This window comes from Triturus cristatus, chromosome 7, assembly GCF_964204655.1.
Source record: "Triturus cristatus chromosome 7, aTriCri1.1, whole genome shotgun sequence".
NCBI lineage: Eukaryota > Metazoa > Chordata > Amphibia > Caudata > Salamandridae > Triturus > Triturus cristatus.
The window spans coordinates 1,181,301,705-1,181,327,354 of NC_140590.1; the positions used below are offsets into that span (position 1 = coordinate 1,181,301,705).

Below are 25,650 nucleotides of genomic sequence, written 5' to 3' on the forward strand. Positions count from 1 at the left end.
CAAATGCGTTCTGTCTCTCATCAGTTCGGAGGAGACGCAGTTGCCCAGGCAGCCGAATCAAGCACATGATCTGAATCCCGGAGACTGGGTGGTGGTGAAGATTCACACCTGTGAGTCGTGCCTAGCACCCAGGTGGGATAAGCCGCATCAGGTTATACTGGTCACAACAACAGCAATGAAATGTGCAGGTATACCTAACTGGATCCATTCCAGTCATACCAAAAGAGTTCCAGCTGCTGACGAAGAGGGACCTCAACTAACTTGTGCAGTTGAGGCCGCTGAAGGTTGTGCAGCTGAAGGATCTAGAATAACAGATCCTGAAGTAGCTGACCAGGAACAACCGAACACAAGTCAGGAAGACTGGATATCAGTGATTGACATACCTGAAGTGATTATTAAAACAAGAAGCAGAACAAAACTAGAAAGGCAGGAAACTAGTGAGGATCAGACAGGGGTAGAAGAACAAGCTCAGGAAAGGGTGAATGAAACAGTTGGAAACCCTGAGCAGGACAAGACAAGGAGAGAAATATATACTCAGACAGAGGTGAATCAAAACATTTACGAATCTGAGGAGGGACAGTCAGGATTAGAAGAACACGTTCAGGCTGCAGAAACACGAAGTGCAGTAAGACCTGAGCAGGACCAATTAGGATCAGAAGAACAAATTCAGGAAGAAGGACAAGTCGAAATTAGACCTGAACAGGACCAGATAGAAGAAGAACAACACGTTCAGGCAGATGATGTCACAAAAATAAGCCCTGAACAAGGACAGATAGAGAGGGACTCTGAAGACGTAGATAATCAAATTGTGCCACAACATAACAATAATAAAAGAATACTTGAAAGAGACGAGGAAAGTGAAAATGCAGTACAAGCCAAAAAGGTCAGAAAAGGTGATAATTGGCCAGGTGGTGTTAAAAGATTAAAATATCACTTAAAGACAATAAGTGAAGAACCTGAACAAGTAAATTAAACCTCTAGTCAGTCTGGGGAATTGATTGCGAAACCCGGCGCAGGAGTCAAAGACTGCGAATTTTGAACAATAAGTTCAAAGGTCCTGAATGGACCCATGTAATTCTTGAAGACTTTGAAAATCTAGATTTCAATGAAGAAAGTGAAGAGAAACTAGTTGTTGAACAAATTGATGAGGGATAAGTGAGACCTCCTTGAAGATCAAATAAACAAAAGTCATAAAATAGAGCAAAGAAAAGAAGAGAAATCTTCATAAACTAAAATGGCTGATGATAGGGTTACTGGAAGACCAAAACGAAATTGTATAAAGAAATGATGTTGAATATATAGCATCACTTTAGTACTCATATTTTGGTTAATATTAACAATAGCAAAAACAACAGTTGATGGACAGAATGCAGAACAATGTCATACATTCACCCCAGTACAGAGATCTGGGCCTAAATCCATCCTTTTTTAGCTCACTATGCCGTTCCAGTTTGAACCCAGCCATATGCAAATCAGTCTTGACCCTGTGCCTCATGGGTACAGTCCAGCCCGAACTGCCAAGCCAGGTCCTCCCTGGACTGGAGACGAGCATCCTAGGACCGGTTTCGGGGTTACACCCCTCTTCAGCCAGGATAGCTTGATTCCAGTGGCATGGAGAGCACGGGACCCACATCTGGGCATACCATTCCCACTCGGGGTGACAAATGCAAAAACAACAGTTGATGGACAGAATGCAGAACAATGTCATACATACACCCCAGTACAGAGATCTGGGCCTAAATCCATCATTTTTATGCTCACCATGCCGTTCCAGTTTGTACCCAGTCATATGCAAATCAGTCTTGACCCTGTGCCTCATGGGTACAGTTCAGCCCGAACTGCCAAGCCAGGTCCTCCCTGGACTGGAGAAAAGCATCCTAGGACCGGTTTCGGGGTTTCATCCCACTTCAGCCAGGATAGCTTGATTCCAGTGGCATGGAGAGCACGGGACCCACGTCTGGGCATACCCTTCCCACACGGGGTGACAAATGCAAAAACAACAGTTGATGGACAGAATGCAGAACAATGTCATACATTCACCCCAGTACAGAGATCTGGGCCTAAATCCATCATTTTTTTGCTCACCATGCAGTTCCAGTTTGAACCCAGCCATATGCAAATCAGTCTTGACCCTGTGCCTCATGGGTACAGTCCAGCCCGAACTGCCAAGCCAGGTCCTCCTTGGACTGGAGACGAGCATCCTAGGACTGGTTTCGGGGTTTCACCCCTCTTCAGCCAGGATAGCTTGATTCCAGTGGCATGGAGAGCACGGGACCTACGTCTGGGCATACCCTTCCCACTCGGGGTGACAAATGCAAAAACAACAGTTGATGGACAGAATGCAGAACAATGTCATACATTCACCCCAGTACAGAGATCGCGGCCTAAATCCATCATTTTTTTGCTCACCATGCCGTTCCAGTTTGAACCCAGCCATATGCAAATCAGTCTTGACCCTGTGCCTCATGGGTACAGTCCAGCCCGAACTGCCAAGCCAGGTCCTCCCTGGACTGGAGACAAGCATACTAGGACCGGTTTCGGGGTTTCACCCCTCTTCTGCCAGGATAGCTTGATTCCAGTGGCATGGAGAGTACGGGACCCACGTCTGGGCATACCCTTCCCACTCGGGGTGACAAATGCTCTCCATGCCACTGGAATCAAGCTATCCTGGCTGAAGAGGGGTGAAACCCTGAAACCGGTCCTAGGATGCTTGTTTCCAGTCCAGGGAGGATCTGGCTTGGCAGTTCGGGCTGGACTGTTCCCATGAGGCACAGGGTCAAGACTGATTTGCATATGGCTGGGTTCAAACTGGAACGGCATGGTGAGCAAAAAAACGATGGATTTAGGCCCGGATCTCTGTACTGGGGTGAATGTACGACATTGTTCTGCATTCTGTCCATCAACTGTTGTTTGTGCATTTGTCAACCCGAGTGGGACGGGTATGTCCAGACGTGGGTCCCGTGCTCTCCATGTCACTGGAATCAAGCTATCCTGGCTGAAGAGGGGTGAAACACCGAAAACGGTCCTAGGTTGCTTGTTTTCAGTCCAGGGAGGATCTGGCTTGGCAGTTCGGGCTGGACTGTTCCCATGAGGCACAGGGTCAAGACTGATTTGCATATGGCTGGGTTCAAACTGGAATGGCATGGTGAGCAAAAAAATGATGGATTTAGGCCCAGATCTCTGTACTGGGGTGAATGTACGACATTGTTCTGCATTCTGTCATTAACTGTTGTTTTTGCATAATATTAACAATAGCCATCCCTTATTTGATGGTAACAGAAAAGAAAAATAACACAGACACTAATGGAAAGGTAGCTAACATAAAATGAAATAGAATAGAATCAGAAGCACCAGATGAGGTAGACTTACATCACACTGTGACAAATAATGACACTGCTTTAAATGTATTTACAAAGTTATTAGTTCAGTATGTAGACACTATGGAGGTTAGTGATTGTTACGTATGTATGAAATTACAAGCATCAGTAGCAGAAGGTGTAACATATCACCATTTACCGTTAACTTATGGTATTTCATGTAGTATTTTATCAAGCTTATTTTATAGGACAGGAAAGTCACAGTATTACTATTCTAACGTAGATGGGATTTTTTCAGAGGTTCCTATTCGTAAGAGTATAAACCCAGTTCTTAGTACTAAAGATGCACAGTTTATGGGTGAATATTTCTTAACTATGAAGACAATAGATATAGCAGAAGCACACAAAAACAACTAAACATGTTCATTACATGAAGAAGAAAATATATTTTTGAATTTAGTGGAGGAAAGGAGACAGGACTTCCAAAGAATGGCTTCTGAAAAGAAACCTCAGATTCCTCAATGGGCTGAGAAAGAGGGAATTTATACAGCTGGCAAGACTCATGCTGCGATGTCCCTAGATTTTGAGAAGAAAGGGAAGATCTGCCTCCATAGATTAAAGACTGACTATAACAATGTGTTTATTGGTTCCAGTGAATGTGAACATAACTTATTGGGAATCGGAGGATGGGGACTAAAAGGGGGAACAGATCCAGTATTTCCTGGAGTCTATTGTGTGTGGGAATAAAGCTTATTTTAGGCTGCTCGACAATGGTATGGGAGTTGCTATTTTGGAATAGTATTCCCTAAAGTCTATCATGTAAAAAGAATCACTGGAAGCAATGAAAACATAAAAGAACTAACACGTGAGAAAAGAGCTAGTTTTTCAGAAATAGTAGGTGACATATTTAGTGCATTGATACCTTCAGTGGGAGTCATTCTAAATTCACGTAAGATTGGTCGGTTATCTACAGTGGTTGATCGTCTATCGACTGATACTGCTGGAGGATTTTTGATGATCAATACGGAAATGGTTGCAATTAGATCAATGGTTTTGCAAAATCGACTTGCTCTTGATATATTACTGGCAAAAGAGGGCGGAGTCTGTAAAATGCTGAAAGCGCAACATTGTTGCACTTACATTCCTGATAAAAGTGTTGAAATTGGAGGGTACATTAAAAATATTTCAAAACTGGAAGAAGATTTGAAACCACTGAAAGTTGATAGTGTATGGAAGAAATTAACAAATAGTCTTACTTCAATAGGGACTTACTTTACTAATATAGGGAAAGCTCTTATAGGTCAAATGATATTAACTATACTTGGGATAATAATAATAGTCGTAGCAATAATGACATGGCACAAATGTTGCAGAAAAGGAAAGAGATATGAAGTAAGTGAAAAAGGAAAGAAAAGAAAGGATGAAGAAATTCAATTTGAAGAAATGAAAGACGAGCTATACCAAAAGATGAAAAACTTAAAAGATAAAAATGAAGAAGGAACTGAAAAGACTGGCAACGGAATTGAGATGTGCTAAAGTTGGCATCTGGTTTGGTAATGGGTAATTTTGTTATGGCACAAATGCCATCAGAGAGGGGATTGATGGAGCAAGGGCTCATATTAAAGAGACTTGCTTGGATGCAATCCTCTCATGTAACTTATAAAACTGTATTAATAAAGTATTGTGTAAATTAACATGCACCTCATTACTTTTTTAGCAAGATGAAGCTTGCATATGTGTTTTACTAACAAGTAACCAGAGTGAGACTTAAAATGGCTGCTAACGCGGGAAACTGTACTGCACATGCGTCAACTGCATCTACGCAGTATGACGGTCTTTCGCTTGGAGGGAATTTTCTGCAGCTGCGCATAAGCATCTAATATGGCCGCTTGAAAGCTCACATGCTAAGTATCTGCCTTGCCGAAACTAAAACATGCTATGTACTAAATGCTAATGTGGGGAAAGCTATTATAAGTAAATAGGGTTAGAGTAGAGATAGGTGGATACAGTGAAATAATTTTATTTTGAATTTAATATGTTTTCTTTTGACCTTTCTACTAGTTCATATTTGGGCCTCCGAGAGATGCTAATGGTTGTACAGCACGTGATTCCTCACGCAGGTGCAGTAACAACAAGCCCAGAAGCCATGATGCAGTGCTTGAAACTCGTCCAAGGCCATCATGGATACATGGCCTAGGAACCTGATGGACATCCTGAAAGCTGAATGAAAGCACACATCAAATGTATACATTGTTATTAATAAAGATGTGAATACTGGTGGGAAATAAAGCTTGGGAATAAGATTTAAGGGGCGGGAAAATTGAACAAAGAACTAAAGAAAATTATTAAACTTAGCATGGTGTGATGATCATCTCCCCTTGCCTGTCCAATCAGAATTAGGGCTTCCAAGACACTGAAACATTAGGGGGTGGTACATGCCATTAGAAAGATATAATTGAGGTAGTTTAGTTAGTTTGTAAAGCTTGTGTTGCCGAGATGCTGAGGGACCGGGATGGTGTCCGAGAGCTGACTAAATGCTGAAGAAGAATCGATTTCTAGACTTAGAATTTGAGCCAATTAATAGAAAAGATTGCGGAAGAATCGAGGAGGCACATAATAGAAGAAGATCACAGAAGTATCGAGGAGGAAGATAGTATCACAGAGGGGTGCAGCGCAGGCATTGTATCTAGAAGAGGTCATCTATCCTGTCCTGAATCCTGTCCTGAAAACCTGTTCTGAAGACTTTGTCACCTGATCTTTCCCAGGGGCCCTCTCAGCTCCTTGGCAAAGGGGTTGGTTTCCACACCATCCTAGGTAACTATAATTCTGTGTAGTATGTCATTGTGCTGCTCTCTCTATCCTCTCCTTTCTGAAGTACCATCATTGTGAAATATCAATTTAATATAGGTGACAGAGTAAAGAATTAATTGACTTTTCTTCCCTGGAGAAACAGAGCTTGTACTGTATTCTTGTTTGGCTCACATGAATTAACTAGATACACATTTAAAAACTCCTCCTGAGTCTGTGGTTATTTCAGAATGGTAAGGGATATAAATAACCCTGATGTCATTTCACCATCAACTAGTTGCAACTATTAGGTCCGTTGACCAGACGAAAGAACTTCTTGATCAGGGAAGATTAGTTAAATGTTGACAGGTAACTAATCTCATAAATATTATAAAATTGACCCCAGCGATATATACTAGCCTATGTGACAGTGTGTGTGTTGATGGACCCAGGTGAGTATATGGTGTTGGAGTACCTGAGGTTGGTAACCCGCTGGATCACAAGTCTGTAATTACAAATGGCAATGATTTGCAAATATCTATTCACAAATCAAGATGGTGTACCTTAGATTGTCGCTTTTTCCAAATTGTGATTGCCAAGTTGCAAATCGGTGTTTGCAGCAGAATCTGGAAATAGTGAATGAGCCTTTGGTTCACTGTAATTACATCAAAATCAGGAAATGTGCCACATGTACAATAGAAGAGGGCTGTGGAAAATAGCTGTGTTTCTACATTGAAAACTACCACAAGAAGGGAAAAAAAGTTGAGCATGGTAAGAAAAGAAAAAGAAAATTCAGTGAGGCGGAATGGGAGATACTAGTTGAAGAGCGTGTTGCAAACAATGTCACATGATTTGGCAAACGCTTGCCCACTGTGCAAGAGGCTAGCAAATGATACACCTGGCAAAGAATGCAAGAAAGAATTAATGTTGCTGGAGTAGCCAATCGCAGCATCAACAGCACCTGCAAATGGGGGTATGACGTGCTTCAGGACTAATAAGAGGGTTGCTAACAGGAGGGTGGTGGAAACTGGGACTATTGGGGGTCCCACCATCACTTGAGGAGGCTATAGAATCCACCCTTGCACCCGAGGTAGTCCCTGTAATAAATGACATAGATACAGCTACAGGACAACCAGCAGGTGCAGGTACTGTTTACTCCTACAACCACTTAGTATCAGTATCACAGCACAGATGTGATAGTTGCAAGTGTGTGTTGTAGGATACCCCCGGACTAACGACGCTTAACCCTTTACAAGATTCTGAGTAACGTGAACAGTGCATTACAGGAACTGTAGTTCGGTGAAGTTCTAATCCAGGTTAACGAATTATAAATGGGATTTTAAAAGTTCAATAAGCCACCACACATCAAGTCAGCAAGGATTGTGTCTCCAACATTAATCCTCAAGTAAAAGTGATATGCAGAGTGCTACCACCTGCTACCTTTCACCTACACAATCCTTGTTCCACAGATGTCATCCAGGAACATGCTGAAGAAGGATGGGATGAAGAAGAAGAGCACAGTGAACCAGAGAGAAGGGAAGCATCTGTCACTCCTACTCCAACACCGCCAAGAGACATCACAAACCAGAAGACAACAACTACCAACTGCTTGTGACAGACCCCAACACAGACAGCCAATTGTAAGGAGTCACCTGACTATTCTAAGGCCTAGAATTTGTAAAATTCCAATATCCCATAGGAGGGTATGTGTGAGCCATGATGCAAGAGTGAAGATTCTTACAAGAGGGGAATTTCTCAAATTGGGACAAACGATATTGACAGTGTAGCGCTATCAGCTGCCAGCCATGACAGAATTGGGGTGCCAGATCAATTGTCTGCAGGATGACCTAAAGGAAAGAGCTAGTGTCCTTAGCAAAAGCACAAACACACTGTCTGATACCACAGAGGTACATTCCACTTCTCTGACCAATGAAAGCAACAAACACAGGAAACAACAACACATGCTAGCTAGTATAAGCAGTCATGCGAGGTCAAAAAATAGGCTAGCCACAACCACCGTACTATTCTGGCGCACAATAAATATATAGCCTGAGATGGCACACTACCGCTAAGATGTTGCCAAGGGTATGCACAAGTCACTAGTTCTTTCAAGACACTTCAACCATCCAAATTGTCTCCAATCTAATGAGTACCCTTTCACGGTAAAATAAAGTGGCATCCACTATAAGCAGAGCGTCTGTTTCAGTGATGTAGGTATTTGGTGCACAAGAGCTCACAGTGGGGAGCAAGCTGGCCCAGGGAAAGGAGCATGCACAAAAGGGTCTCAGGTAGAAAATGACATGCAAAAAAGAGTCCAGAAGTGGTGTTATATTTGTTGAAATTTAGTACCCCACAGGAGTCCATCATAGGGTACTTGCCCAAAAAGGGTGATGTTAAGTAGGAATATTTTCATATGTTACACCTGCAAATAAAAGATGGTCTTCTACAGGCAGTGCCTGGGTTGTACATCTGTACTTACTCTTGTAGATCTTCTGTCCATTCTGTATGTCTGGGATGAATTTAGACTGAGCAAGGAGCAGGCCAGGATCTTCCTCCTGGAAGACAAAGGACCACTCATTAATTTATTTCAATTCTGAACCATGGGAATCGGTTAAGGGCATAAAGAAGACGTGGGGATGTGTCTGTTGTTAACGGGGCTCACATTTGGAAATCAGTTCTAGCATGTGTTACTATAGAAACCTAATACAGTGCATAAAATCAACCACATAGGTATTGAGACCTGAGGCAACCTACACAACATCACAGCAGCTATAGACCCAAGACACAACCTTTAGTGAGTCACAACTCCAGGAACCTCAGACACATGATCAGAAAGAGACAATGGAGTTTCATCTTGAGTCGAGACACATTCCGGACACCTTCCACTCAAATAACTTTTATGTTCATGGATGAAATATGGTTATGCATGGCGTCCACATATTTAGAGTACTTAGTGTAGTTTTATCTTGTTTTAGTCACTGGATTTTACAGTTATATTTTCAGACATACCATGCAACATCCTCACAGAGACTATGCGTAGCTAATACAACAATCCATAAAGAAAACCTATAGACGCCAGAGAGCGACTGCCCATAAATCATCAGCACCACAGACACAAGGTAGACTCTGAACAACATGAGGGCTACAGAGAATGAAGAAACCCATCCAACCCCCCAGCTCCTCATGGAGTCTGGAGACAGTCTCTACAGTAACATAGCTAGAAAGATGTTAACAGTTTATGCAGCATCAATCACAGCAGTTTAAGGAGTTGCATCATCTGTTTTTCCCACATAAACAATTACATAGGCTCGAATTTTATATTACAAAATCATCAGGTGTGGAATTGAAGACTCCAGGATGCAAATTATGTAATGAGGCATACTGTCTTTATATGCACCAAAGCTCAGCTTTAGATAGGTGTATCAGGTGCAAACAGGGACAGTGCGCCCGATTAAAATCAATGCACTGCCCCCTGGGCAGCCACAAACTTGCACTCCTTTAGGGGCAGTGCATTAGTGAAAGACAGAATAGCTGCTTTAAGCAGTCATTTCGTCTTTTACTGTGCAGGCAGTATCTACCTGAACTTCCAAGGGGGACAGAGATACCCCGGCAGGGGGGTGAAATGATGAACTGAACCTATCTGCATGGGGATGTCGGGGGTGTCCATGGGTTCCCTTTTTACCCCCTCAGGGGCCACCTATTGAGTGCCATCTTGTTGTGAGGCAAAGTGAGTGCCCCTCCTAACAGCTTATTTACCTCTGTACTTGGGTCCATAATACGGCACTAGCGAGACAAAGTGCTTTTTCCATTTGATAAACATCATTGTTAAGATCTTTAACAAGTTTGAACAAAAGGAGTCCACTCCAGTGGGGAAAATACCGTAATCAATTCCATCTGGGGCCCCAATTGATCAACTTCTACCCACTCTTATCCCAGGACATCTCTACCAGTATTGCAGCCTCTAAATCAGGCTCACCTGTGGACCCCTGTCCTACAAAAATCATAAAGCTGGCCACGAATACTGTGGCAATTGGCCTACCCACCATCTTTAAAGCCATGTTGGAATCAGGTCATTTTCTGACTCTTTGGAAATAAGAATTTAAATCTAAATCCTAAAGATCCAAACAACTATCAACCAATTTCGCGCCTACCCCACCCAGCTAAGGCAATAGAAAAGGCGATAAACCAGCAAATAGAACAATTCTTATTTGTTAACCAGCTGCTAGATTCCACACAATTTGTTTTGAGAAGCGGTCATAGTACTAAAACAGCCCTACTAAATCAGAGCAATAGTCTTAAGGGTGGCAGTGCGGCCCTAGTACTCCAAGACCTATTGTCAGCTTTTGATACGGTCGACAACAAGATATTGGTTGACCGTCTCCGAGAGGTCAGTATCAATGTGTAGCCCTGAAACTGTTAGAATCCTTCCTTACTGATAGGTAACAATTGGTGGCCGTGGATCCTTATGTATCAAAACCTTATAGTCTGCCATGTGGGGTTCCGCAGGGATCTGCACTCAGCCCAATCTTGTTTATTATCTATGTAAAACCATTGGCCACACTGATAAGATCATTTGGGCTGGATCTTAGCTCATATGCTGACGACAACCAAATTGTGGTCACAATGTCCTCCCCCAACAATTCAGCAGGTGCTAACTTCCACAATTGTATGGTAGCAATTAGCAAATGGATTAACCTAAGCTACCTGAAACTTAATTCAGGGAAGGCAGAGGTCATCCTGTTCAGAAAAAACCTTTCCCTCTGGGCCCCGTCTTGGTGGCCAACAGAACTAGAGGATCTGCCCACCCCCTTGACTAAATTCAGAAACCTTAGAATGGTAATGGATAGTAAACTAGCTTTCGGGCCACAGGTTAAAGCTGTTACCTCTTCCGCTTTCCACACCCACAGGATGCTCAGAAAGATCTTCCCTTTCATCCCAGCTAATACCCAAAAGACAGTGACTCGGGCATTAGTGATGACAAAACTCGATTACTGTAAAGCTATGTACCTTAATATGCAGCATCAACACCTAAACAAACTTCAGGTCTTACAAAACGCTGTTGCTAGAATGTTGACAGGGATCCTCAAACACAAATCAGTCGCACAGGCTATTAAATATCTTCACTAGCTGCTGGTTAGGCAGTGAACTAAGTTCAAAGCTCTCTGCCTGGCCCATAATGCTCTTCATGGAACGGGCCCTGAGTTACTGAAACAATCCTTTAAATGGCATAATCCAGGGATAATTCTGAGGTCCCTGGGAGGGCCGGAAGCTGGAGATGCGAATGTTCAAACATACAAACTGGGGAGGTAGAGGGTTTGTCAATACGACGGCCAATAAATGGAACCTTCTCCTCCCAACATCAGAAACATTTCAAACCTGCTCATGTTTAGGAAGGTACTGAAAACATGGCTGTTTACTAAGTAAAAGGAATGGGACCAACGCTTTAAGAGCACCCCTCTGACAAGCTGCACGCATCGCTAGGACGTCTGTCTATCTCACAGAGCTAGGGCCTTGACACCTCCGGGTAAATGTTTGCGCTTTATAAACATTTAAAACATAACATTTGCACGTGTCCACACCCCGTGCAAATAAGGAAACACCCCTTTAGAATAGCACCTGCCTTATATGTGACCTGGTGCTATCTGTATTACAGAAGAGGGTACACAAGCTTCTGCGCCCTCTTCTATATAACTACAGTGCCTGGGGGCTCGAGAAACAGGCCCACATGGCCATTGCACCACAGAGGCACTGCACGTAATAACGGTCCTGATTTAACATTTAATGTAGGAGTGTCACATCTTTCACATACATTGACAGGTGTTTAAAGCTACAATCAATGACACTATTCAGTATGCTTTCTTGACACGCTCTGGATCCAAGGTACGAGTGAGGGTTTTATTAAAATGTGTTAAAGTTTTTTTAATATTACTACCCTTAATGCTAATAGTAGTACTGCAATTTGCCATCTCAAGGGAACATACTCAATACGTGGATCTGGCAGGAGAATAACATTTCTATGGTAAGGTGGAAGACACCCTATAGAGACCGCATGTCTGTAAATCTGAAACCAGTAAACTAATGGTCTCTCTAAATCTTCAAGAGGTTTGCCTTTTTTTTCTCGATGTACTATTCTTTTTTTACATATTAAACAATTATACACGGGAATAAAATAGACTTGTCAGCAGTTTTTCATTACCTTGATTTGAAAACCCTAATTTTTCCATCATTTGAAAGCCGGTATACTCTAAGATGAGGAGAAATAGTTAGAGACAATAACTTGTCATCCTTTCCTTTCTCTCAATACTTTCAATATAAATTGGTTTTGGGGGAATTCAAGGAAAGTACCCAAGTAATAAGATGGCTTGTGGATCCGATTCATCATAATGAATGAATACGGGCTTATAATTTGTGCCACAAAATTTAAGAAACAGCTGAACTAGATGAGTTGATGGACCTTAAGGGAGACTGATAAGGACATGTAAAACTAATAGGATCTTGGCTGCTCACAACCAAATATGTCAGATGATTGTGCGCTACCCTGCTCCTTTTTTACATCTTGGTCATGATTATATATTTGGAAACATTTCTAGATATAGGTCTGAAGAAATAAGCAAGTTGCATGTGCTTGGGACACGTTTTTTTAAAATTCAAATTCTTACATGAGTAGCAGCAGCAATGTGCCTGACATTGTGATAATTCTTTTAGGTCAGGATTTTGAAACTGCAGGGTTACAGCCCAGACCATGATCTATTCATGAATAAATAGTGATTTATTAAAGATTGTTAATTGTGGTAGACCTCCATACTATCTTGTTTTAAAAAACTGCACCCCAGGATCCACCAGAGTTTCACATTAGATGCCACACGTGCAGTCCAGAAGAATACCATGCAAGTGGACAGTCATTTGGAACCTCCAAAGGGCTGCATATGAGAACAGCTAATACCTCAATTCTTTTTCTTGTAGGTTCAACTCTTTTTCATTAAAATGAAAGTCAAGTCCTAGTCTTCTCTGGGAGATTAATTTAAATCTGTTCACTTAATTTGTTTTTTTCTGAATATTTGTCTGTGTATTTTACCTGGTATTCATTCACTTGTTTGCATGATGGATCGATTATTCTCGTGTATATTTAAATTTTTGTTTATTTTATGGTATGCCACAACTGTATCCCAACTTACAACTTTGTAACTTTTTTAGGTATTAGGGAAGGAAATGACAAGCCAAGGTTGCTAGTCTTTTAACCATGGTGGTCATAGCCCTAGCTCAGAACACAGGCTTGATAACATTCTACTGCTTGGAGAGCCGTATTATTTTAATTTTATACAAAGGTCAGCATAAGGGGCCTAATATCTTAGTCTAGCTATATCTCAGAAGATAATATTCAAACAGAATGTTTTACTTGTATAGTTTGGACTTTGAGGCTGAGACTACTGCAACAGATTGCTGTGAAGGAGAGGGCACTATCTCATAGTTATACTACCCCTCCCCCGGGTCCAAGCTGTGCTGAATATTGTGGGTATCCACCACACTCGCTAGCTACTTCCAACCCTGGTGAGGGATTTACCAGGTGAGGTAAATTCCTCCTATTCTGAGTTTTCAACCACAAAATGAGGCATAACATGCGGAATCGGTATTTAACACACCGAATTAGACAGGTTGAATTTTTTTCCAGAGCTTTTTCCCCAAAACAAATTTCAGCATGATGAATCCTCCAGAATCCATCTGGGGAAAACCGTGAGAGAATGATAATTTCCGCATAATTCATAATTCCAATTTCTGTTTGCACAGGAATCCAAATTCAGGAATCCAAATTTAGCCCAAAAAATGTAACCCAGGCAAATGTATATGAAATTGTTGGTTCATGAATGTTTTAGGGTGTAGCTTAATTTTAGACTTTAAACTAGCCTAAATTCCCATGTGCAATAATATACCTCTTCACAGCGGCAGACGTAGGAGGGCAAAATAACGGCATCATTTAACCTGCATATTTTCAACATACTCTTTATCATATTGACACTGATTCTTGATATGGGCATTTGACTAGATGCAACACGCTCATACAATCTTAGAATAATATACTGAGTGTTCTGTATTGTTTTGAAAAGAAATATGTGAAACCTTTTCAAACCAAGCAAGAGTTACATAGTTAAAGATACAGCACTCATAAAGATTTAAGGCTTTTGAGATTAGCAGCACTCCATATATTATCATAGTTGTGTAGACTAGAATAAACAAGATTTATTTTGGGATCACTTTACCGCTTTTTTCCCTTTCTTTTTTTCTTTTTCTTTCCTTTCCTTTTCTTTCCTCGCCTTTTCTTTCTTCTCCTTTTCCTTCCTCTCTTTTTCCTTCTTGTCTTTATCTTTCTTTCCTTTTGCACTTTCTTCCTCCTGCTGTTTTTGATCCAATTCTTTCTTTAACTGATTGAAAATAAATAATAATAGTAACTAAGTTTCAGTGACAATATCAGACCTGCATGCTGACTGACTTGAACTTTTTCCCCAGATCAAGGACCCCTTTCCACCCAAATTGACCTATCCCTGCATTTTTCTTGGTGTGCCTTTGCCTAGCCGCTGAACACAGGACTAGTTGTGGATGCGCTGGCTCACGTAAGCTATTTGCTGACCATGTGTCAGTTGGTAATCTTGATTGACCGGTAACAGGTGCTACCAGTCAAATCATGACCATGAGTCTCGCAGAAACACAATGAGTTGGGAGTGTTCCACCCAGGCCTGTCAACTGATGAAAGGTTGCAAAATGTCTCTGTGAAAATTTGGCTGAAATGTGGAATAACATGGGCACATTGTTCTATTTTTATTCAAGGTGTGGAATCGCATAATGATTGGGTATAAATTTGGGAAGTATGCACTATAACAGTAATACTGAAATCGGTATTACTGTGCTCTCTGTACAAGTCCACTCATGATCAGTTCCTTAGTGTTGGAACTGAGGATGTAGCCTAACGGTAAGATCCGTCGACCAATAAGATGGGGAACCGGGTTAGAGTCTTGGCAGGGATACTCAACATCCTGTAATTCTATGCAAATCACTCAGGGCCAGATGTATGATGCGCACAATTGCGCCTCGCAAATTGCAAGTCTTTTGTGACTCGCAATTTACGAGGCACTATATTGCATGTACAACAGTGTTTTGACCACTGTTTGCGATTCCCAATGGGATCGTAAATTGCGAGGCTCATTAATATTAAGGAGCCTCTCGCAATTTGCGAGCCCATTGGGAAAGCCAGCCCTCCCAGAGATTGTGGCCTGCTGGGCTCAGCAGTCCACCATGTCTGTGACTGCTTTTTAATAAAGCAGTTTTTTTTTAAACGCAGCCCCTTTTCCTTAAAGGAAAACGGGATGCATTTAAAAAAAAAAAACTTTTCAGTTTTATTTTTTTAAGGGCAGGCAGTGGTCTCTGGGACCACTGCCTGCTCTTAGAAAATATTTTCCCACATGCTCACAAAGGGGAAGGGGTCCCCTGGGGACCCTTTCCCCTTTGTGAGTGGTTTACCACCTATTTGAAGTAGGTGGTAAACTGCGAGTGTTTTGCGGCCACAAATGCGGCCGCAAAATATAAGTACTTAGCATGTTAACTCGCTGTTAGGAAGGACACCCCTTCCTAATAGCGAGAGTCGCAGATGCTATTTTGCGAGTCAGGGACTCACAAAATAGCATTTGCACATGCTATTACCCTTTTTTGCAGCCGCAAACGGGAGGATCTCCCGTTTGCAGCCGCAAAACAGGGTCGTACATCTGGCCCTTAATCTCTCCGTGCTTAAGAAAATTAATGTGTCCGACTGTAAGGCAGCTGGTGCTCGTGTAAAGTGCTTTGATCCTTCGGGTGGAGTTCACGCTATATATATATAGTAAAAAAAAGAAATGTGTCTGTGGCATTCGGCTCCCAAGGGAATAATCAAATTGAGTGGCACTAGGTTGTATTACAGAGATATATTATATACCAGAGTCAGTGGTGGCTGCTTGTAGTTAAAAGTGGTGAGGCTACTGGGCAAATATTTCAACCCACTTTCAGGCAGTGTTAGAAGCTCTAAAGCTCTCAATTATGGCTCGTTATAAACTTTGTTTATATTGGGCGACGATTGAGAGCCTTTGATTTGAGTCTCATTACAGTGCATGTTTCTCACCCTGCCTGGGCAACAATAACAATTTTAAATAAAAAAAGGAAATAAAGTACTTAACTAGTCTTCTCTGCTCCTGCAATCCGTGACTTCAAGGAAGCAAGGGGTTGCAGAACCAACTCCACAAACCAATCCAGGCGCTGCTCTCATGCTGTAAACCAGCCTGAGAGAAGCATCAGGATTGGTTGGAGTGGGCTGGCTCAGTGCTCTTACAGGCACTGGAGGCCAGTGCCTGCTCTCCACCCAGCTGTCTAAGACAGCTCAGGTTGAAGAGGTTTTAAAGTGAGCATGACAGGCTGGCCGTCGCAAGACTGCCGGCCAAAGTGACATGCGCACTTTAAGCTGGAGCACCACTCCTCCTCCCCTGCTGCCAGTCAGCAGCAATGACCCCGCCCTGCCCTGACACTTGGCTCTGGCTGGCCGCATTGAAAATCAAATGGTAATAAAATCATTCTATTACCATTTTATTTTTCATGTTTGATGCACTGGCAACTGAGTGGGAAATTATCCTTTGCCCTAATGCAGGATGCTCCTCTGACCAGTGTGCTACGGAGTGGCTTCATCAAAAGGTTACCCCGTACCTATGGCAAGGTGTCTTCCAGTGTACTTGACCACTGACAAAGCCGTCTAAGTATTGGTCTGAGCCAGAAATGAATGCTGAGCAGAAGGGTCATTAACACCAGTTAGTGCCTGGCAGCAGCCTAGCAGCAGTTATAACTAAATAACCAGTGCCTCTGGCTGCTTCATAACTCTGCCCTAAATCTAAAATGCAGATAAACAACTGTAGGAATAGTGAGCACTCTACAAATTGCAAACAGGATGTCAAATATATATAAATATAAGACTTGGTAATATTTAGTGGAGGATAAATGTAAGTATGTATATATTTATAAATACTATGCATGAATTCAGGATTTGTAAGAGATTCTTCTTCAAGTGCAGGTGTATATGGCTAAGAGAGGGAGTTCATGAAGGGGTACTAAAGAACAATTCTTGAAGTCACTAGAATAAGAGACAGTTTCAAAGCTTATCAGTTTGTATCAGCAAACAGCTCAAGTTTTGCTGATCAGTGTGTGGAATGTTTCTGGTTGGTTCTTCCTCCCACAAATGTCTGACCGAAATTTGGCAATACGGCAGTGAGAATCATGTGTGGGGAAGGTTATGCCTTACCAAAGGTGAAGCATATGTCTGGACATACCCACCCTGTTACTGAACAAGAAGAAGGTAGCTTGTGGTGTCACTATAAATAAATTGTACCTGGCTGAGTCACTACTGCTGTGTGCCTATCTCACCGTTGGGAGGTTACACATTGAACTCACTATTCAAGCATTAGGTAAGGTGGTGGACAGTATCAGGAAAAGATGGTTAGCACAATGAATTTGCTATTCTGGATGGTGCCCAGGGATTCACTACCTGCTAGTCTGCTAGTGACTTCTCAACAGCTACCCTCCAGAATGAAATATCAGGCACCCTTGAGCCCTACTACTAAAGAACAAATGTTAGCCTACATTAAGGAAGAAGCTAGCCCACATTTCTAGTGGAGGCCAAGAACTCTACAGTCGGTAAAGAAAAAAAGCCTAGAGCCTGATGATATTACTAAAATTCAAGACTCTTCAATGTGAACTTTCTTTTATTTGACAGCACAGTAGCAAAGCTAGACTGGCAGACTGGATAAGCAGATATCCCCAAGGAGCTAGAGGCACAGAAGCCATGTGTGCTGCTAGGTGTCTGCGAGTCTGCAAAGGACGTCCCACCACTCCAGTCCACTGAGGGTCATACCTAGGTGCAGTGCACTTTATTTCCTGACTCCAGTGATTTAGGCCACACCCCAACCAAAGCCACTGACTCACTAGATTCACTGGATGCTGGGAAAGTAGAAAGCCAAAAGAGCAGGATAAGAGCACTTTTTGTGACACTTAAGAATAAAACTGAAAAATAAAGCAATTTCCAAAGCAGATGTGCAGTGGATGTCTGCAAAAGGGTTTTATATATATAGCATTACACTATTATTTCCCCTCTGTGCATGAGCCTACCCATCAGCTACTCCCTGCAAGGTCAGGGAGGGAGCTGCACAAAGAGAAGTCAGCAAAATATTTACTGTTTAGGAGAATCAAATATAGCTCACTGCATCATTAAAGTTACACGTGCAGGTGCTTTGACTCTTTCGCTAGCAACACACAAGGAAGGACTGGGTGCCCAGAAGTGATGTGGGTGGTGGGCACAGAGTTTGGCGCGGAATGTATTTACTGACATTCTAGGAGAGAAATTCAGAATCTAGGACCTGATATACAAAGACAACATTTGGAAAGAGTGCTTGCAAATTGTGCATCAACTTTTTGGTCCACAAAAGACAGCAGACCACCATCCTTGTAATTACTTTCCAAAAAGGAAATCCTTTTTTCTTAAGTAGCCCGAAATCCTTAAAGAAACTCTGGCTGCTTAAAAAACGAAACAAAATATCAGTTTTTGAAAGCTTTAGTGAGAGCAAGTAGTGATTCCCTGGACCACTGCCTATTGTCCCTGAAGCCGCTTCACTGATTCCCGAAGGGAAAGGGTTCCAAAGAGACCCCTACCTTTTGAGAATCAGTTACCACCCCAGCTTGGGAGTCGGTAACAGATCAATAGTTAGCGACAGGACGAACAGTCGCAAACCCCTGATGCATACTCACTGACTCACAATTTGGAAGGAACGCCTTTAAAACTACCCTCTAAAACTACAATTTGGTAGGAGCTTCTTAACTCATTTTGTGATTCTGAAAAAGTTTTCCGAATTACAAAATGGGGTTAGTACATCAGAAAAAGTGATTTAGCACGTGCAAACCATTTAGTTTAGGGTTTGCAATAACTAAATCACTCTGTACACAAAAGGCACTTGGTCCCTTAAATACTGTCTGTATCTTGAGTATCACACACAATAGAAAGGAAACCTAAGGATTTTCAGCTTTCCTGAAGAAACAGAGAATGAAGCAATATCTTGTGCAGAATTTCTCAAGGGTTGGATCCCCGCATGCTAGTCGCATCATCTCTAAACACTTTGAAATTGGGAGAGTGCATATAATCCCGTGACACAAACTGAAATCAGCAAACTCTCCCAGAATCATGATATTTAAACCTCTGTGATCCCAAAATGTGGAGCAAATTCTCGTGCATATGAGAAAGAAGCAGAACGTTGTGTGTGAATGATCAAATCCTTAGGATTATATGAAAGGCACTATCACCCTATTAGCCCTAAGGAAAACATTGAAGAATATGAGTCTCTCTTTCTCATTTGTGGACCCTTAAAGATTTAAGGTGATGCACAAGGGGAAACCGACCACAGATTATGAGCGAGCAGAGCTGGTGGGTGTTTTAGCCAATACTACTTAATCCAACATGGACACCTGAGCTGAAAAGTAGTTTACAAGTGAATCCACAGCTTTGATTGTTTTGGTCGCCGATTGCTTTATTTGCTTCCTTACGAACATGCTTTATGCCAGAAGGGTTACAGATGATCTGGGAACAAGTGAATGGACTTTTCCATTCAAATCCATCTTCATATGTTTGGTGGTATCTCACTATTAATCTCAATATGTTGACATTGATTTTGTTGTTCAAACATACCTCACTTATAGTGGATAGTATCTCGGTGCTGACAGCTGTATGTTATAATTAATGTGTCTATAGAAAATATATCCCCTACAACCTTAATTTAGATATATTTAAACGTTTAGTAAGATAAACTACACTAAGACGGTTGCTTTATCTACCATCTATAGAAAACCAGACCCCAACCTGGTCTTCCTGACAAGCCATAACCTTTACATGTGGCACAAATTTTCGGAATGGACAGAGTACATTGTAGGATCATTGAAGGAAGTAACTTGATGTAATAGTGTCTCTTCAAAAGCCATGTTAAAGTGTTTGAGTCCTACATAACTACTTCATCTATGTGTGCTGACCCTAAACATATGAGTTAATCTTTAGTTAGCTCAACGTGAACTGGTGTGATCTTAAGATATCAATATGCATTTTACTTTAATTCCTACATCTTGAGTTTCATGTTTATTGCATATTGGTGTCACCATTAAGGGCTAGGAACACCAATCCATCAAACTCTGAAACCCGCTGGACATAATTGTGTCATGCGATTTAGGTAGATTCTCCTCAATAAAATGATGTCTACAGGGGAGTGTTGTAGGTATAAAAAGACCCTGCCTGCAGAAGAACCAGTCACTGGTCTAGTCCTCGAAGAAGGCACACAAGGAACACTATGTATATTTGGCACCATACTGCCTCTCATTCACTATTTCAATCAAAGGAGGCTCTGGAAACATGCACTGGTATGGCCCTTCTCTCGAGGGTATTTATGTCTGATACATAGAAATGTCCTGAGGCAATCCCATGTGTCTATTTGACAAGACTTGAAGCACAAACTCATAGACTCTAAAGAAACTGATTTATCTTGGAGGAGTAGTAAGATTAGATGGACTTTATTCCTAAATATCATCACAGTGGTAATCCATTAGTTCACGAAACCTTTCTCAGGGAACAAGTGAGGGACACAGGGCCTTTCTTTATATGCCAAGGGGGTAATGCTTGACTACGAATTGTGATCTTAATGAAAGCTGCTGTCACAGTGTCCCTCAATGTGTAAGGCCAAAAAAATAAGAATCTAAAATAATGAGGCAGAGATCCAGCTTGGCATCTATTTCCTCAATAACCTTCCACATAAAAAAGAAGGTTTACACAATTTTAAATTGGTTCGCCTAGCTTGTCATTCACTGTAAATTCACTTACTACTGTTGGCTTTGACAAGGCCTAATGTCATCCTGAATTCTGACTCTGTCTTGCTTGAGCTTTTTGAGCACACAGAGTGCTCAAATTGTTTGGGTTATTCATGTTCAAAGTTGGTTTGTTTTTGAAGAAGAGATTGTTGAATGCACCATCGGAGAAGCCTCATCAAGATAAAGGATGGAAAATGTGAGAATGCAGAGGGAATGTGGAAACTCCATTTGCCTTTGGAATGCTTGCATGGAAGGTAGCCAATTCCAGTAAGTTTCCTTGGTGCAGAGGGAAGGTCTCTCGAACCTTCTAGTGAGTTTTGAAACTAAGAAACCGGGATTTTTGAATCCGAATGGGGATGGGCGCATCAACTTCAGAGATAAAAGACTTAAACTACAAATTAGAAAGCGGCAACGTGCCTGGCTCAAAACAGAAAACAAACAAGACAAACTTCACCTACAGAAAATTATCAGATTATACAAGTCAGTTATCAAAAAAGCAAAGAAAAGGTATTATTCAGACAGAATTCAAAATGCTAAATGTGCAAATAAAGAATTCTATAAAATACTCAATTAATTTTGTAAACCAAATTGCCTAGAAGGGAACTCATCCCGTTACACAAGATTTCACTGACAAACTGGCAAATCATTACACGGACAAAGCAGACACGTTGGAATTCTACTTAAAACAGAGACAAAAACTCCCTGTGTTGGACCCAGCGGCTCGGCTGGACCTGCAGCGTTCCATCTCCCTGAAAGAAATTGAGGAGGCGATCACCCTGGTCTCTCTGGGTAAAACCCCAGGTCCGGACGGCCTCCCGCAGGAATATTATGCGGCCTATCGGGGCATCCTAGCACCCCACCTAGCCAACCTGTTTGACGAGGCTGTGGAAAGAGGTGCCTTTCCGCCGGAAACGGATATTGCTACCATTGTAGTTCTTCCGAAATCCCAACCTCCATCCCGACTCTGCGCAGAGTATCGCCCCATTTCCCTCCTTAATACTGAAATTAAACTCTATGCTACTATCGTGGCCCAACGGCTGAAACCCTATCTGGCCCTCTTGGTCCATCCGGATCAATGCGGGTTCATGCCTCGGCGTGGGACCCGTCACTGCCTTCGACGGCTGCAGACGGCCCTGGCGCATCGGCATCGACTTACCCCATACTTGGCGCTCCTGTCCATCGACTTCGAGAAAGCCTTCGACTCGGTGGATTGGACGTACCTGCAGGATGTGCTGATTGAGATGGGGTTTGGGCCCTACTTCTCTTCTCTGGTTCGGGTCCTCTGCGCTTACCCGAGAGCACGTGTACTGGTCAACGGGGTGTTGTCAGAGGCCTTCCCCATCGCCAGGGGCACCAGGCAGGGATGTCCCCTCTCCCCATTACTATTTGCCCTGGCGATGGAGCCCTTGGCATCCCTGGTGCGGGCGGAGGAGCGTCTGCACGGATGGGAGTGGCCCCAAGCGGCTGCGGACAAGATCGCATTGTACGCGGACGACGTCCTTGTTTTACTGTCTGACCCAGCCTCTTCCAGGCCACACTGCCTTCGGATTCTGCATGCATTCGAGCAGGCCTCGTGCTGTGGCTCAACCCCGGAATATCAGTACTGGCCCCCCTGCATCTCTCTAGAGAATGCTTCGATTGGCAGTCTGCCATACCACTACGGAGGCAGTCTTTTAAGTATCTGGGGATCTGGGTCGCACTTCTTCCTGAGCTGGGCTGGTCCCTCAATGTGGCCCGCTGGTCAAGAAGGCCAAGGCGGACCTTCTCAAATGGAAGGTGTTGCCTCTGAACCCCCTGGGGAGGGTGGCCCTGTTTAAAATGATGATCCTCCCCAGGTTCCTTTACGTCCTACAGAACATCCCCTTTTGTTTCTCCAGGGCATGGTTCAGGGAACTAGACAGTCTAATCACCAAGTTTCTCTGGAGCGGAGGACGAGCCCGCATGGCCCTGTCGATCTATCAGATTTCTTCTTACGATGGAGGAATGGGGATGACGCACCTGTATTTGTATTTTCTGGCGGTGCGTCTACTGGTCATCCACGACTGGTTCAATGGGGGCTGGTCAGATCCAGCATATAGGCTGGAACTCAGCGAATTGGGGTTTGTGGACATCCAGGTCATGATGTATAGAGGGCCCATTCCGACTCGACTGCCAAGCGTAACGCGCTCCGTGTTCTTGGCCTGGCGGGCAGCGCTCCGTCATATTGGATGGACGGGAAAGCTAACCCAATGTACCCTCCTCTGGCACGGGGCGTGGCTCCGGGAGGTGAGCGGGCTGCAGGGGTTCCGAACCTGGGACCTTATTGGTATCGCCCAGTTGGGGGACGTCTGGGTAAGGGGCCATATGCTGTCCTTCCAGGAGCTCCGACATCGCTACTCCCTCCATTCGTCTCAGTTTTATAAATATCTCCAATTGAGACATGCTCTCCAAATGCATATTGCGGATAATACGAGGCTGCCCGAGTATAGCCCCATAGAGGCCCAAACCACGATGGGAGACTTGGGTAAGGGGGGGGGTGTCCCACATTTATCGTACCCTAGTCAACAACTCTCCCACATCCCTAGACAAGTTGAGGGACCAATGGGTGGAATGGGTGGGCCCCCTCGACGAGGCGGACTGGGGCGACGCCCTTATGGCCCCCAGAGTAATCACCGTCTCCGCCAGGCTCAAGCTGGTTCAGCTCTACTACTTACACGCTGCGTACCTCACTCCCCTGCGCTTGCACAGAGCGGGCTTGCGTCCAGATGCGGCATGTGCGAGATGTAACTACGCCCCAGCTGACTTCCTACACATGGTCTGGTCGTGTCCTCGCTTGGGCCAGTTCTGGGGAGCCATTGAAGTGGTACTGACGGAGGTATTGGGATGGGAGGTTCCTCACGATCTACGTCACTCCTTGCTGGGGATCACTGATGGGTTGGATGGGTCCAGGAATGACAAGTTGTTTTTTAATACAGCTGTGATGGTGGCCAAGTGGGACATTGCGGCAACCTGGATAAGCCCTGACCCACCCACCCTGGAACGGTGGCGAAGTGGGGTGGACTGGTGCGCGACCCAAGAAAGAGCCCTTTATAAAGCCAAGAGGTGCATTAGGAAATACCGCAGAGTGTGGGGAAAGTGGTTGGGGAATTTGGAGGGTCCAGCTTAACCTGGTCCTAACTTCTGTCTTTGTACTTTTATGGGGACAGTGAGACGGGGTTGCAATGAACGTGCAAATGTATTCAAAACAGTGATTTCCGTATATTGGGTGAATTGTTCCTATGTTTTTAAAATCAATAAAAATGTGAGACAAGGCACAAGCACTAACCCTTTTACAAAACAACAATCCAAGAATACTCTAACTCAGCCTCTCCGTTCCTTCCAAAACATTTCACACAATGAATTTATGGACCTAGTCAAAGCAAGCAGGCCTGCCGGCAGCCCTTCTGACCCATGTCCACCACAAACCTTCAAGAGTATTCTTCTAACAACCTCTGCTGCCACTCCAGTAAGAAAAATCATTAACGAATCCTTAACTACCAGAATATTTCCAGAAGAACTCAAAAAGTCATACATACGCCCTTTACTGAAGAAAACAAACTTGGACCCGCTGAACCCTGACAACAACAGACCCATTACTAATGGACTTTTCCTGGGCAAACTGATAGAAAGAGCAGCGTTCGCCCAGATGTCACAATTCATTGAAGAGAATGCCATACTTTCAGACTTCCAAACAGGATTTAGTCCGGGAAGAGGCACAGGATCTGCCCTCCTTGGCATCTGTGATGACCTTAAGAACACAGTTGACCGCAACGGGGTTGGTGCACTGCTCCTTTTGGACCTCTTGGCTGCCTTTGACATGGTTGACCATGACACTCTAATACAAAGATTCTATGAAGCCGGCATAGAGGGTACTGCTTTAGACTGGATCACGTCCTACCTTCAAAACAGAACTAATATCATCCATACCCCACCTTTCTCGTCCAAGCCGTACTCCAGAATAGCTGGGGTCCCTCAGGACTCTATCATCTCGCCCATGCTTTTCAACATCTACATGAAGTTATTACCGGTACTGATGAATCAATTTCAACTCACATGCTATAACTATGCAAATGACACGCACATACTCCTTCAACTGGAATGCCCTAAAGACATTGGAAAGTCACCAATTTTCAGTTGTCTCAGAGCCGTGGATCAATGGATGACTTGGAGCCATCTCAAATTGAATGCTTCCAAAACGGAAATACTCACGTGTGGCGATTGGAAACATTATGACCCGCTTGTCGCCTGGCCTGATTAACTGGGATCACCACCTAAAGTATCGAAGGCAGTAAGGAACCTTGGAATTTACCATGGACTCCAAGCTTTCGATGAATGCCCAAGTGGACAAACTAGCAAGATCAAGCTTTGTTACTATAAAAACTCTGCGACAAATCTTCCCCCATTTGGGATTCACACACAAGGTCCGAGCTACCATCTCTCTTGTTATGTCCAAACTCGATTACGCCAATAGCCTCTACCACGGATCACCTTTAACTACTATGAAAAGATTACAACAGATTCAGAACTCGGCTGCCAGACTATTCTTGCATATCAAACCGCGACACCACATCTATCCTGCCTTGGAAGCCCTGCATTGGTTACCGGTTGCCAGAAGATCCATGTTCAAGCT

At 43.3% G+C, this 25,650-nt stretch overlaps 1 protein-coding gene across 1 annotated transcript in view; it reads right to left on the reverse strand.

Moving 5' to 3' along the window:
* The window catches only part of LOC146811399 (dynein regulatory complex subunit 11-like), a 293,100-nt gene that overhangs the window by 183,892 nt on the left and 83,558 nt on the right, over positions 1-25,650 (reverse strand). Inside the window, exons 8-9 of the mRNA XM_085618510.1 lie at positions 14,360-14,521; positions 8,584-8,659 (exon numbers count right to left, since the gene is read on the reverse strand). Of these exons, the coding sequence (XP_085474636.1) occupies positions 8,584-8,659; positions 14,360-14,521 (238 nt within the window). The remainder of the gene's footprint in view (positions 1-8,583; positions 8,660-14,359; positions 14,522-25,650) is intronic.